The 13,738-nt window shown below is 47.7% G+C and overlaps 1 protein-coding gene across 1 annotated transcript in view; it reads left to right on the top strand.

The window, feature by feature from the left end:
- CDA (cytidine deaminase) overlaps positions 1-4,805 on the top strand; it is a 29,195-nt gene extending 24,390 nt beyond the window's left edge. Inside the window, exon 4 of the mRNA XM_001161389.6 lies at positions 4,348-4,805. Within this exon, the coding sequence (XP_001161389.1) occupies positions 4,348-4,464 (117 nt within the window). The 3' untranslated portion in view covers positions 4,465-4,805. The remainder of the gene's footprint in view (positions 1-4,347) is intronic.
- Positions 4,806-13,738: the final 8,933 nt, after the last annotated feature.

Raw genomic sequence — 13,738 nt, 5'->3', positions numbered from 1 at the left:
TGTCTGCTTTGTGCCAGGCCCTGAGGTAGCTCTGGGGAGGCACAGGGAAAAGATGGGCCAGGCCCTGCCCTCACAGAGCTCATAGGCTAATGCAGGAGACAGATGATAAACAAGGAGCAAAATAAATAAACAAACAGTGGCGTTTCTGAGTCAAGAGGGCTATAGAGGAAAACAAAATGCAGGGAAAAAAAGGAATCCAGTGACAAACGGGCAAACAGGGGACACTGCAGATTGGGGTCAGCAAACAACAGCCCTTGGGCCAAATCCAGCCTGCTGCTTGTATTTGTAAATAAAGTTTTATGGGTACACAGCCATGGCCATTCATTCACCTATTGTCCATAGCCACTTTGCCCTGACACAGCAGAGGTGAGCCATTACGACAAAGGCCACATGGCCTCTAAACCTAAGATATTTACTGTCTGGTCCTTGACAGAAAAAGGTTTGCCAACCCCTGCTTTAGATATCCAGGAAGGCCCTCTTTTTGAGCATGACATTTGAGCAGAAATATAAATAATGAGGAAAAAAATGAGACAGACAAAGGTCAAAAAAGGAGATTCAGAACCAGCAAGTTCAGACCCTTGGTGAATTTGAGAAGAGGCAAGAAGGCCACGAGGGCTAGAGGGCTAGGGCCTGGTAAGTGGAAGGAAAGCAATGGGATTGAAGTCAGAGGGGTGGGCAGAGGCCAGATCACATGGGGCCTGGCCATGGAACGAAGGGTACATTTTATTCCAAGAATAAAGGAAACTGAAGTGTACACTTTTTTTTTTTTTTGAGACGGAGTCTCACTCTGTCACCCAGGCTGGAGTGCAGTGGCAGAGTCTCAGCTCACTGCAACCTCCGCCTCCTGGGTTCAAGCAATTCTCCTGCCTCAGCCTCCCGAGTAGCTGGGACTACAGGCATCAGCTACCACGCCCGGCTAATTTTTGTATTTTTAGTAGAGACTGGGTTTCACCATGTTGGCCAGGATGGTCTCAAACTCCTGACCTTGTGATCTGCCCACCTCGGCCTCCCAAAGTGCTGGGATTACAGGCGTGAGCCACCGCGCCCAGCCTGAAGTGTACACTTAAACATGGTTAAAATGGCAAATCTTACATTATATATATTTTATCACATTATATACATTGGGAAAAAAGGGAATAAAGGTAAGCCATTGGATATTTTCAAGAAGAGACTTGAAGGACTTTTTATAAAAGTCCTCTTGATGGAAGGCTGCAATTTCTTCAACTCTAAAAACAAAACGGTAAGCCAGGTATGGTGGCTCAGCCTGTAATCCCAGCAATTAGGGAGGCAGAGGCAGGAGGATCGCTTGAGTCCAGGAGTTCGAGACCTGCCTGGGCAACATAGCGAGACCCTGTTCTCCACAAAAAAAAAAAAAAAAAAGGAATAAAACAAAACAAAAAAATGAAAATGAAGGGATAGTTTAGATCATGGGTTCTTAATCCAGGCTCAGGGGAAGGTTTTCATGTTTATATGTACATTTGGGGAAAGGGGAATGTCAGTAACTATTGTGGATTCTCAAAGAGATCTGTGTCCTCTAGAGTCCCAAAAGATTAGAGAATCCCACAGGCCCTGAGCTCCAGTATAATATCAAGAGCCCCTCGAAATACAGCATCTTGTGGGCATGGTGGCTTACACCTGTAAGCCCTGCACTTTGGGAGACTGAGGCAGGAGGATCACCTTAGCCCAGGAATTCAAAACCAGCCTGGGCCACATAGTAAAACCCGGTCCCTTCAAACAATTTAAAAATTAGCAAGGCATAGTGTGCACGCCTGTGGTCCTAGCTGCTCCAGAAGCTGAGGTAGGAGGATCACTAGAGCCTAGGAGGTCAAGGCTGCAGTGAGCCGTGATCAAGCCACTGCACTCCTGCCTGGGTGACAGAGCGAGATCCGGTCTCAAAAATAAATACATACCTACAGCATCTTGTTTAATCCCCTCCCCAAGACTGAGTGAAATGCATGTCGTTATTCCCATTTCCCAGTGACCACTCTGAGGCTCAGAGGAGTAAAATGACTTACTGAAGGGCCCCCTGCCAGGCGGTGACATACGGGTATCCATGGCCCTTCAGGCTGACTCTGAAGCCCATGCTCCTCATGGCTGCCTCTCTGTCTTTGTGGTTCTGTAAGTTGTACAAAATTATTTTCAGCCATGGAGGAAACATAATGGTACTTTGGCATGTGGATGCTGCTTGTACCGTGGGAGTTTCTGCTTTTGGAGTTGTGTTTTGGGAGAAAGGAGGTTGTTTTAGCTTTGTTTTTGTGCCGTGGGGTTTCAAAGCATCTGGGGATGCAGACACTTCCATCTTCCTCCTGCTTCCTGCCAGGAGTGCAAATCAGACACATTTCCCAAATCCAAAAACGTACCACCGGGAAAGCAGTGAATTTACACGGTGGAATTTGTCTCACTTGAGAGGGGCAGAAATAGCTACCCTGCACGGTGGAAATGTCGAAGGTCATATAAGGAAGCCACAACAGGGCGCCAAGTCCCTGGCTCCCAAGGCCCCGACGTGGTCCAATTGCTCAGTGCTGTTTTCTCCAAACAGATTGGATGTTGGCAAACGAGAGAGGGCAAATGGAAAAGCTGAAGGAGGCAGGGGCGAAACTGAAACCAAATGCAAATGATAAGAGATGAGGCGTTGGGGCCAGGGACCTGACACGTAAACTCGCCCTCGGCTCAACTTTCGTCCGTACCTACCCTCAGGCACAGCCTGTCAAGCAGAAAAATTTCCTTCCTTAAAACATTAATTCTAAAAAAGCCAGAAGATTGAGTGTGCCCGGGAATAACTTGGTGATTCAGAGAGAAGTGTGGAAGAACAGGAGGCTGCAGACCTGAGCAGTCACTGGCTACCAACATAATCAATAAGAATGGCATCTATTAATTGAACACCTACTATGTGCACAGAGATGCTTTACATGAATCATCTCTGCATCTCACAATACCTGGCCAGGAAGAGCTTAGGTCTGTTGACCCCACCTCCAGGGCTCTTGTCATGACGCCGCTGCTGATTAACCTCTTGCCTACCATCCTGCATTCTCCCATCCCTAAAACCATTCCATGGACCAAGACACTGAGTGAGCCCCAGAAAGTTATCATTTTCCCAAGGTCACACAGCAAACAAACAGTGCTCCTCATAGTATAGGAGAAAGATCAAGAGACAAATTTTTCTTTGCTGACTTTACTCTGCTAAGCCTCAGTTTCCTCATCAGTAAAATGGGCATCATGATAGCACCTACCTCACAGGGTAGATAATGAAACCACGCATGTGCAGTATCTATGTGGTGTGGTTTGGCTGTGTCCCCACTCAAATCTCATCTTGAATTGTAGCTCCCATAATTCCCACATGTCATGGGAGGGACCTGGTGGGAGGCAATTGAATCATGGGGGCGGGTCTTTCCCATGCTGTTCTCGTGATAGTGAATAAGTCTCATGAGATCTGATGGTTTTATAAATGGGGGTTCCCTCACACAAGTCCTCTCTTGCCTGTTGCCAGGTAAGACATCCCTTTGCTCTTCCTTCCTCTTCCGCCACGGTTGTGAGGCTTCCCCAGCCATGTGGAACTGTGAGTCCATTAAACCTCCTTTTTTATTTTATTTTATTTTTTTTTTTTTTTTTGAGACCGAGTCTCGCTCTATGGCCCAGGCTGGACTGCAGTGGTGTGATCTTGGCTCACTGCAACCTCTGCCTCCCGGGTTCCAGAGATTCTCCTGCCTCAGCCTTCTGAGTAGCTGGGATTACAGGTGCTTGCCACCACGCCTGGCTAATTTTTGTATTTTTAGGAGAGATGAGGTTTCACCATGTTGGCCAGGCTCATCTCGAACTCCTGACCTCAGGAGATCCGCCTGCCTCGGCCTCCCAAAAGTGCTGGGAGTACAGGCGTGCGCCACAACGCCCGGCCTAAACCTCTTTTCTTTATAAATTACCCAGTCTCAAGTATGTCTTTATTAGCAGCTTGAGAACAGACTAATACACTGAGTATATGTAGCAGGCTTGCAGCTTCTCCTGGTGTGAGGTGTAAAGGGGATACTGAAGGGAAGCGGGTGTTAGTTATCATTTGTCATAGCAGAAGGAGGTTCCAAGGGTTAGCTGTTGCTCTTATAAAGCCCTGGGTGAGTCTTGAATGGTGCCTGTTCACGATGTACCATGCACTGTTCAGTTTCACAGCATTCTTTCATTTCCTCCTCCCTGCAGCACTATGATCCAGGTACAATTATGGTCATTCCCCTTTTACAGATGAGAAAATCAAGGTAAAGAGAGGAACATTAGACAGTGGCAGAGTCAGACTCAGACCCAGTCCGTCTCAGCCCCCTCAGCCACGCTGTGTCTCTCACGCCAGCTTTGCCTCTTTTCCAGTTTGGCACCAACTGGCCCGTGTACATGACCAAGCCGGATGGTACGTATATTGTCATGACGGTCCAGGAGCTGCTGCCCTCCTCCTTTGGGCCTGAGGACCTGCAGAAGACCCAGTGACAGCCAGAGAATGCCCTCCGCCTGTAACAGCCACCTGGAGAACTTCATAAAGATGTCTCACAGCCCTGGGGACACCTGCCCAGTGGGCCCCAGCCCTACAGGGACTGGGCAAAGATGATGTTTCCAGATTACACTCCAGCCTGAGTCAGCACCCCTCCTAGCAACCTGCCTTGGGACTTAGAACACCGCCGCCCCCCTGCCCCACCTTTCCTTTCCTTCCTGTGGGCCCTCTTTCAAAGTCCAGCCTAGTCTGGACTGCTTCCCCATCAGCCTTCCCAAGGTTCTATCCTGTTCTGAGCAACTTTTCTAATTATAAACATCACAGAACATCCTGGATCAAAGCGTGTGTCTTGCTCTGTCTCTATCCTTGCTTGCAGCTCTTGGGAGGGACAGCATGATTTGTCTTTATAGGAAGAGCTGGACTTTCTGTTCGGAGAGGAAATGGGTACCTTGGAACCATGGACCTTATGGTGTGGAGAGCTGAGGTTTTAGGCAACTTGCCCCAGCGTTCTCTAAACGGGCAGCTCCCCTGGGCTGGACCTAACTGCCAATAACCATCCTAGAGTGTGTTTTTGTCTCATTATAGACCTGAGCACCAGGAGACTCCAGAGTATAAAGGGTCAGGCACGGTTTGTCTAGACAGTGTAACAAAGGGTTTTCTCAGTAGCTACTGTGTGTCAGGTACTTTTGTGTGCATCATTTTAAGTTTAACGTGCTCCACAGTTCTGTGAGGAGGGTGTGGAGATGCCCCCTTTTCACAGATGAGAGCACTGGGCTTTGGAGAAGTTGAATACCCTGCTCTAGGACAATGGCAAACCTCAGAACAGAATCCAGGCCCCTTAACCCCCACTGTGGTCCGGAAACATTGCATGCTTTTTGCCATGCACTGCGCTAAGGTGTGTGACATATATGAACCCGTTCAGTCCTCATTTGTCAAACTCAAAGGTTAATTATTAGTGTTCTCAATTTAGAAATAAGCAACTCGAAGCTCAGAGTGATTGAGTTGCTCACCCAAAGTCACACAGCTAATGTGGCAGAACTGGAATCAGAACTAGATCTGTCTGGGCCCGGCAAGGTGGCTCACGCCTGTAATCCCAGCACTTTGGGAGGCCGAGGAGGGCAGATCACCTGAGGTCAGGAGTTTGAGACCAGCCTGGCCAACATAGTGAAACCCTGTCTCTTCTAAAAAATACAAAAATTAGCCGGGCGTGGTAGCAGGTGCCTGTAATCCCAACCACTCAGGAGGCTGAGGCAGGAGAGTCATTTAAACCCAGGAGGTGGAGGTTGCAGTGAGCCGAGATTGTGCCACTGCCCTCCAGCCTGGGTGACAGAGTGAGACTCCGTCTCAAAAACAATAACAACAAGGATTCCAAGGATTTTTTTCCATTCCCCCATAACTGATGTCTCAATTTACTGATTATCTTTTATATGTCAAATATGCTAAATATTGCAGAGAAAAACAGCCTCTGCCCTTGAACTCCCAGCCTGACAGATTGAGAGAAAGAGAGGTGTACACAGGTCTAATGCACAGGAGTGCACACTGTGATCCAGGCAGAACCAAGTGTCAGGTGGGTGTGTCGGGGAGCCTGCTGCTGTCTGGAGTGTGAGGACAGGGAGGGACTGTTTCTTTCATGGGTGCATTGGTTATCACACATGCACAAAATTAGGAAGGTCAGGACTGAATAAGGAAGGAGCCAGGGTGGGTGCTCTGGAGGGGGATGACAGCTCCAGGAGCCCTCCCAGGAGGAGTTGGTCTTGGGGCTGGCTCATTGGGTGGGGTAAGAATACAGCTTAGGTTTCCTGTTCCCAGGGCAAGCAAGTACCTAGGGGCACCCAAGTGGACATCACCCCTTCCCTGGAAGCCCTTTCCACCCTGATCCAGTGTTGCCACCTGATGAGAATGGCTTTGCCACAACACACTCAGACTTACCTGCTGGCATCTTGGGAGCATCCCAGTCATTCCAGCATGGCTATATGACACACAACTCCATTCTGCTTTTTTTTTTTTTTTTTTTTGAGATGGAGTCTCACTCTGTCACCCAGGCTGAAGTGTAGTGGTGCGATCTCGGCTCACTGCAACCTCTGCTGCCCGGGTTCAAGTGATTCTCCTGCCTGAGCCTCCCAGGTAGCTGGGATTACAGGCACCTGCCACCGCACCTGGCTAATTTTCGTAGTTTTAGTAGAGACGGGGTTTTACCATCTTGGCCAGGCTGGCCTTGAACACCTGACCTCATGATCCACCCGCCTCGGCCTCCCAAAGTGCTAGGATTACAGGTGCGAGCCACCACGCCCGGCCTGACTTTCTTTAGAAATGGTTTTGGTGGCTGAGCACAGTGGCTCACACCTATAATCCCAACACTGTGGGAGGCTGAGGTAAGAGGACCTCTTGAGGTCAGGAATTCAAGACTAGCCAAGTAAACAGTGAGATTCTGTCCCTAAAATAAACAAATAATTAAATAAATAAATTAACTAAATAATAAAATAAACTAAATAAATTAAATTAGCTTGGCCTTATGATGCTTGCCCGTGGTCCCAGCTACCCAGGAGGCTGAAGCAGACGGATCTCTTGAGGCCAGGAGTTCAGGGCCACAGTGCGCCATGATTGCATCACTGCACTCCAGCCTGGACAACAGAGATACTGTCTCTAAAACAACAACAGGCCACGCACAGTGGCTCACACCTATAATCCTAGCACTTTGGGAGGCCGAGGCAGGTAGATCACTCCTGACTTGAGGTCAGGAATTCGAGACCAGCCTCTCCAACATAGCAAAACCCTGTCCCTACTAAAAATACAAAAAATCAGCCAGGCGTGGTGGTGCGTGCCTGTAATCCCAGCTACTCAGGAGGCTGAGGCAGGAGAATTGCTTGAACCCAGGAGGCAGAGGTTGCAGTGAGCTGAGATTATGCCACTGCACTCCAGCCTGGGCAACAAAAGTGAAGCTCCATCACAAAAAAATAAAATAAAATAAAGGCCCAGTGTTTGACCCTCAGTAAATTCTCCGTAAATCTTGGCTGTTAACCCTCAACAAGGGTGACAAATTTTGTTTTTTTTAAGGATGGATTTGTTTTTGCAAAATTTTACAGCCTTTTTTTTTTTTTTTTTTTTTTGTGAGATAGAGTCTCCCTCTGTTGCCCAGGCGGGAGTGCAGTGGCGTGATCTCGGCTCACTGCAGCCTCTGCCTCCAGGGTTCAAGCGATTCTCCTGCCTCAGCCTCCTGAGTAGCTAGGATTACAAACGCCCACCACTACACCCATCTAATTTTTGTATTTTTAGTAGAGACGGGGTTTCACCATGTTGGTCAGGCTGGTCTCGAACTCCTGACCTCAAGTGATCTGCCTGCCTCGGCCTGCCAAAGTACTGGGATTACAGGGGTGAGCCACTGCATACAGCCTATACGTTCTTTTCACAATTTTTTTTTTAATTATTATTATTTTTTTGAGACGGAGTCTCACTCTGTCGCCCAGGCTGGAGTGCAATGGCATGATCTCAGCTCACTGCAAGGTCCGCCTCCCGGGTTCACGCCATTCTCCTGCCTCAGCTTCCCAAGTAGCTGGGACTATAAGCGCCCGCCACCATGCCCGGGTAATTTTTTGTATTTTCAGTAGAGACGGGGTTTCACCGTGTTAGCCAGGATAGTCTCGATCTCCTTACCTCGTGATCCGCCCACCTCAGCCTCCCAAAGTGCTGGAATTACAGGCATGAGCCACCACGCCCAGCCTCTTTTCACAATTATCTATCGGTGCTTACTGCTGAGACCAGTTCCCAGGGACACAGCAGTAAGCGAGGCAAAGTCTTTGCCCTCACAGAGCTCCTAGTTTATCAGTGGGAAAATGAGATCTACATGATTATATTACTTCATGACAAGTGAAGAAAGCCCTGGCAGCAAGCAGCAGAAAGAGCAGAACTTGGCTGGGCACAGTGGCTCATGCCTGTAATTCCAGCATTTTAGGAGGCTGAGGCAGGCGGATCTCTTGAGTCCAGGAGTTCAAGACCAGCCTGAGCAACATGGTGAAACCCCATCTCTACAAAAAGTTTAAAAAATTAGGCCAGCCATGGTGGCTCACACCTGTAATCCCAGCACTTTGGGAGGCCAAGGCGGGTGGGTCACGAGGTCAGAAGTTCGAGAGCAGCCTGACCAACATGGTGAAACCCCATCTCTACTAAAAATACAAAAATTAGCCAGGTGTGGTGGCACATCCTGTAATCCCAGTTACTCAGGAGGCTGAGGCAGAAGAATCGCTTGAACCCAGGAGGCACAGGTTGCAGTGAGCCGAGATCATGCCACTGTAGTCCAGCCTGAGCGACAGAGCGAGACTCTGTCTCCAAATAAATAAATAAATAAATTTTAAAAATTAGCAGGGTGTGGTGGCAGGCACGTGTAATCCCAGCTTCTCAGGAGACTGCCATGAGAGGATCACTTGAGCCCGTGAGGTGGAGGATGCAGTGAGCCGAGATTGCACCACTGTACTCCAGTCTGGATGACAGAGCCAGACCCTGTCTCAAAAAAAAAAAAAGAAAGAAAGAAAGAAAAAACAAAGAATAAAACTTGCCTTCATGCAAGACCACCTGGAGGAAAGGATGTTTTAGTCAGAGCAGAGAAGTGTCATCCAGTAAGAGAATGGGGTTTGGAGAAGGGTAAAATATGAGACTGATGGAAGGACTAAGCCTAGTATCCTTATACTATGTGGAAACAATCTATGGAAGGCGATTCTCAAAGGATTCTAGAGATTCTTCAACAATGGCCTCTTGGAAGAACAATACTCATTTGCCTGGAGAGAGGCAATAAAAGCATTTTCACTTTGCAGCCCCATTGTACAGAACACAGCGCGGAGGACATGCGTTTTCGGAGCAGTCCCATTGTGCAGAATGCAGTGCTGAGGACATGTGTTTTCGGAGCAGCTCATGTTCTTTTTTTTTTTTTTTTTTTTTTTGAGACGGAGTTTCACTCTTGTAGCCCAGGCTGGAGTGCAATGGCACGATCTCGGCTCACCGCAACCTCCGCCTCCCAGGTTCAAGCGATTCTCCTGCCTCAGCCTCCCGAGTAGCTGGGATTACAGGCATGTGCCACCACGCATGGCTAATTTTGTATTTTTAGTAGAGACGGGGTTTCTCCATGGTGGTCAGGCTGGTCTCCAATCCCCGACCTCAGGTGATCCGCCCACCTTGGCCTCCGGAAGTGCTGGGATTACAGGCATAAGCCACCGCGCCTGGCCAAACGTGTGTTCTATTGTCCAGCACTGTCTGTGATTTTTAGGACCCTAAAGCACAGTCCCAGATTCCCGTGGAAATTAACAGAAGCATGTATATGTCTGCTGCTCTGGCCAGCTGCTGCTAATTGCTCATGTAAACCATGTGACTCTTTAGTGTTTCCTTTTGGCAGGGAGGAGAGCACAGCTATAACTGACAGATATTCGGGGTACTTTGGATCTCTGTGTCTGAAATAAAGCCAGAGAACACTGTTCAAGAATAAATAATGGGAAAAAAAATGGAATGGCCTAATAAGTCTCTCATGTGTTTAATTTTTTTTTTTTTTTTTTTTTTTTTTTTTTTTTTTTTTGAGACGGAGTCTTGCTCTGTCGCCCAGGCTGGAGTGCAGTGGCGAGATCTTGGCTCACTACAAGCTCCGCCTCCTGGGTTCATGCCATTCTCCTGCCTCAGCCTCCCGAGTAGCTGGGACTACAGGCGCCTGCCACCACACCCAGCTAATTGTTTGTATTTTTTAGTAGAGACGGGGTTTCACCATGTTAGCCAGGATGGTCTCGATCTCCTAACCTCGTGATCCACCCACCTTGGCCTCCCAAAGTGCTGGGATTACAGGGGTGAGCCACTGCGCCCGGCCTGTGTTTAATATTTTGTATATGGTGATATGAGCATGGGAACAGATGTGAAAGGAATGCCCAATCTGTAAACACAGTTTTTGATGGGTACAGGAAAGAGGCGTTAAGAAGATTAAATTGTTAGGCTGGGCATGGTGGCTCACACCTATAATACCAATACTCTGGGAGGCCGAGGTGGACGGATCACCTGAAGTCAGGAGTTCAAGACCAGCCTGCCCAACATGACAAAACCCAGTCTGTACTAAAAAGATACAAAAATTAGCCAGGTGTGGTGGCACACGCCTGTAATCCCAGCTACTCAGGAGGCTGAGGCTGGAGAATCACTTGAACCCAGGAGGCAGAAGTTGCAGTGAACTGAGATCACACCACTGCACTCCAGCCTGGGTGACACAGTGAGACTCCATCTCAGAAAAAAAAAAAAAAAAAAGGAAAACTCTATGACTGAATAGAAAACTATATGGCATAATGGTGACATTAGTTATCTATTGCTGTATAGCAAGTTACTCCAACATTTAGTGGCGGAGGACAACAAATACTTATCATCTCACAGTCTCTGTGGGGCAGGATTCTGGCCTGAGCCAGGTTCTATGGCTCGAGGTCTCTTACAAAGTGGCAGTGAATATGTCAGGAAGGGCTTCAGTCTCATCGGAAGATTTGACTGGGGGTGGATCCACTTCAAAGCTCACTCACAGTTTCTGGCAGGATTCAGTTCACTGTGGGCTGTTGCTGTTACTATTCAGTTCCTTGCTATGTGGGCCTCTCCACAGGGCAGTTTACAACCTGGAAGCTCACTTCTCTTAGAACAAGCAAGCAAGACAGAAACCAGAGTCTTTGGAATGTCATGAAAGTGACAGTCCATCACTTTTGACAAATTTAGTCCACAGAAGCAAGGCATTAACATCCAGCCCACAATCCAGAGGAGGGGATAATATATATGGCATAAATGCCAGGAGGTGGGTATTCTAAAGATGTAAAAATTCACAATGTACATGAACAAGGAAAACAAAATAAAATTAAAAAGTAGATAAGCATGGTGGAAGGGTCAGAAGATGCAGGCCTGGTTAGCCCTGTTAAGGAGTTTGACCTTATTCCAAAGGGCAGCCATCAGTTTCAGGTGTGGGTCACGTGGTCAGCTGTATACCTTAAATATCTCAGTTTGCTAAATCAAGAAATAGTAGAGGCTGGCCACCATGGCTCATACCTGTAATTCCAGCATTTTGGGAGGCTGATGCAGGAGGATCTCTTGAGGCCAGGAGTTCGAGATCATCCTGGGCAATGTGGCGAGACCCTGTCTCTACAAAAAATTTAAAAATTAGCTGGATGTGGTGGTGTGACCACCAATGGGTTCCTCCTGCCCACTGCACAAACAAAAATCAAGGCATTGCAGTGAAGAAAGAGTTGAATAGACATGAAGCCAGCCATGCGACTTGGGAGACAAAATCATTACTCAAGTCAATCTCATCAAAGGCTCCTAGGTTAGGAGTTTTTCAAAGGTAGTTTGGGGAAAGGGATGGGGCTGGCTAGGTAATGGGTGCTTGCTGCTGATTGGTTGGGTCAGAGATGAAATCAAGGGAGTTGAAGCCTCTTCTTGCACTGTGTGGGGTCACAGGAGCAGTGGAGCCATTGACTGGGGGGTCCAGGTGGAGCCATGGGTGTCAGACATGCAAAAAACTTGAAAAGGTATCTCAAAAGGCCAATCTACAATAGTGATGTTATTCGCAGGAGTAATTGGGGAAGTTGCATATCTTGTAACCTCCAGAATAATGGCTGGCTATCGTTTATGTCTATACCTTAGCAGAGTTCAGGCTTCCCTTCCCCCAGCCTGGTGGCCTTTCATTAGCTTTGCAAAGACAGTTGAGTTTGGGGAAGGGCTATTATCATTTAAACTATAAAGTAAATGTCTTTCAGAGTTAGCTCAGCTTAAACCCAGGAATAATTAAGGCAACTTGAAAGCTAAAGGCAAGAGTGGGGAGGTTGGCTATATCAGATCTCTCCCACTGCCATAATTTCTCACTGCCATAATTTTTGCAAAGGTGGTTTCAGTGGCTCACACCTATAGTCCTAGCTACCTGGGAGTCTAAGCCATGAGGAGCGCTTGAACCCAGGATTTGGAGACTGTGAGCTATGATCTCGCCATTGCACTCCAGCCTGGGCAACAGAGCAAGACTTTGCCTTGGAAGAAAAGGAAGGGAGGAAGGAAGGAAGAAAGGAAGAAAGGAAGGGAGGAAGGAAGGAAGAAAGGAAGGGAGGAAGGAAGGAAGGGAGGAAGGAAGGAAGAAAGGAAGAAAGGAAGGGAGGAAGAAAGGAAGGGAGGAAGGAAGGAAGGGAGGAAGGAAGGGAGGAAGGAAGGAAGGAAGGAAGGGAGGGAGGAAGGAAAGAAGAAAGGAAGGGAGGAAGGAAGGAAGGGAGGAAGGAAGGGAGGAAGGAAGGAAGGAAGGAAGGGAGGAAGGAAAGAAGAAAGGAAGGGAGGAAGGAAGGAAGGAAGGAAGGGAGGAAGGAAGGGAGGAAGGAAGGGAGGAAGGAAGGAAGGGAGGAAGGAAGGAAGGGAGGAAGGAAAGAAGAAAGGAAGGGAGGAAGGAAAGAAGAAAGGAAGGGAGGAAGGAAGGAAGAAAGGAAGGGAGGAAGGAAGGAAGAAAGGAAGGGAGGGAAGGACGGAGAGAGGGAGGGAGGGATGGAGGAAGAAAAGGTAGAGATATGAAGAAAACTATCAGAAAAAAGCTAAAAAGGTAAAAAATCATTGTCTCCAGGCTGGGGCATTAGGTTTACAAAGAGTTGGGACAGAAGATTGTTGCTTTTCATTATAAGCCTATCTACATAAGCTCTTAGTATTTTTTAAACCATGTGTTTATATTACTTTTATTTAAAATAATTATTAATTAAAAACAACAACAGCAGAGCTCACACCTGCAATCCCAGCACTTTGGAAGGCCAAGGTAGACAGATTGCTTGAGCCCAGGAGTTCAAGATCAGCCTAAGCAACATAGAGAGACCCCTCTCTTAAAAACAAAACAAATGATCAAAGAAAAAAACAGAAAGTGGATAAAAAAGAAACCATGGAAAGGAAATTCATTTGGCAATGATGTGGTGCACATTCTAAAGCATAAATGCAGTAGTTGATTCTGTTGGGGTGGGGATGTGAGTTCTTAATACTCCTGTTTCCTTCCAGCCTTTCTCCACCCCTCCCCTCACTCCTGCTGGGAAGGAAGAGTGACTCATGATTGGGGAGTTTCAAAGTGTCGCCCAGCCCCTTCCTCTCAGCTTCCCCTTGGGCATAAGCCTGCCCACTAAGGGCTTGAATTCCCAATTGTGTCTCAAACAAGTGCTGGGGACCCAACAGGCCCCATGCTAGGTGCTGAGGGATATGAGATTTAAACATCACAATCCCTGTCCTTACAGAACTCACATTTTAGTGGGAGAGACAAAGAAGGGACATCTA

The sequence above is a fragment of the Pan troglodytes genome, chromosome 1, assembly GCF_028858775.2.
Source record: "Pan troglodytes isolate AG18354 chromosome 1, NHGRI_mPanTro3-v2.0_pri, whole genome shotgun sequence".
Taxonomy (NCBI): domain Eukaryota; kingdom Metazoa; phylum Chordata; class Mammalia; order Primates; family Hominidae; genus Pan; species Pan troglodytes.
The sequence above is the reverse complement of the archived record's forward strand: the minus strand, read 5'-3'. Positions and strand labels throughout refer to the sequence as shown.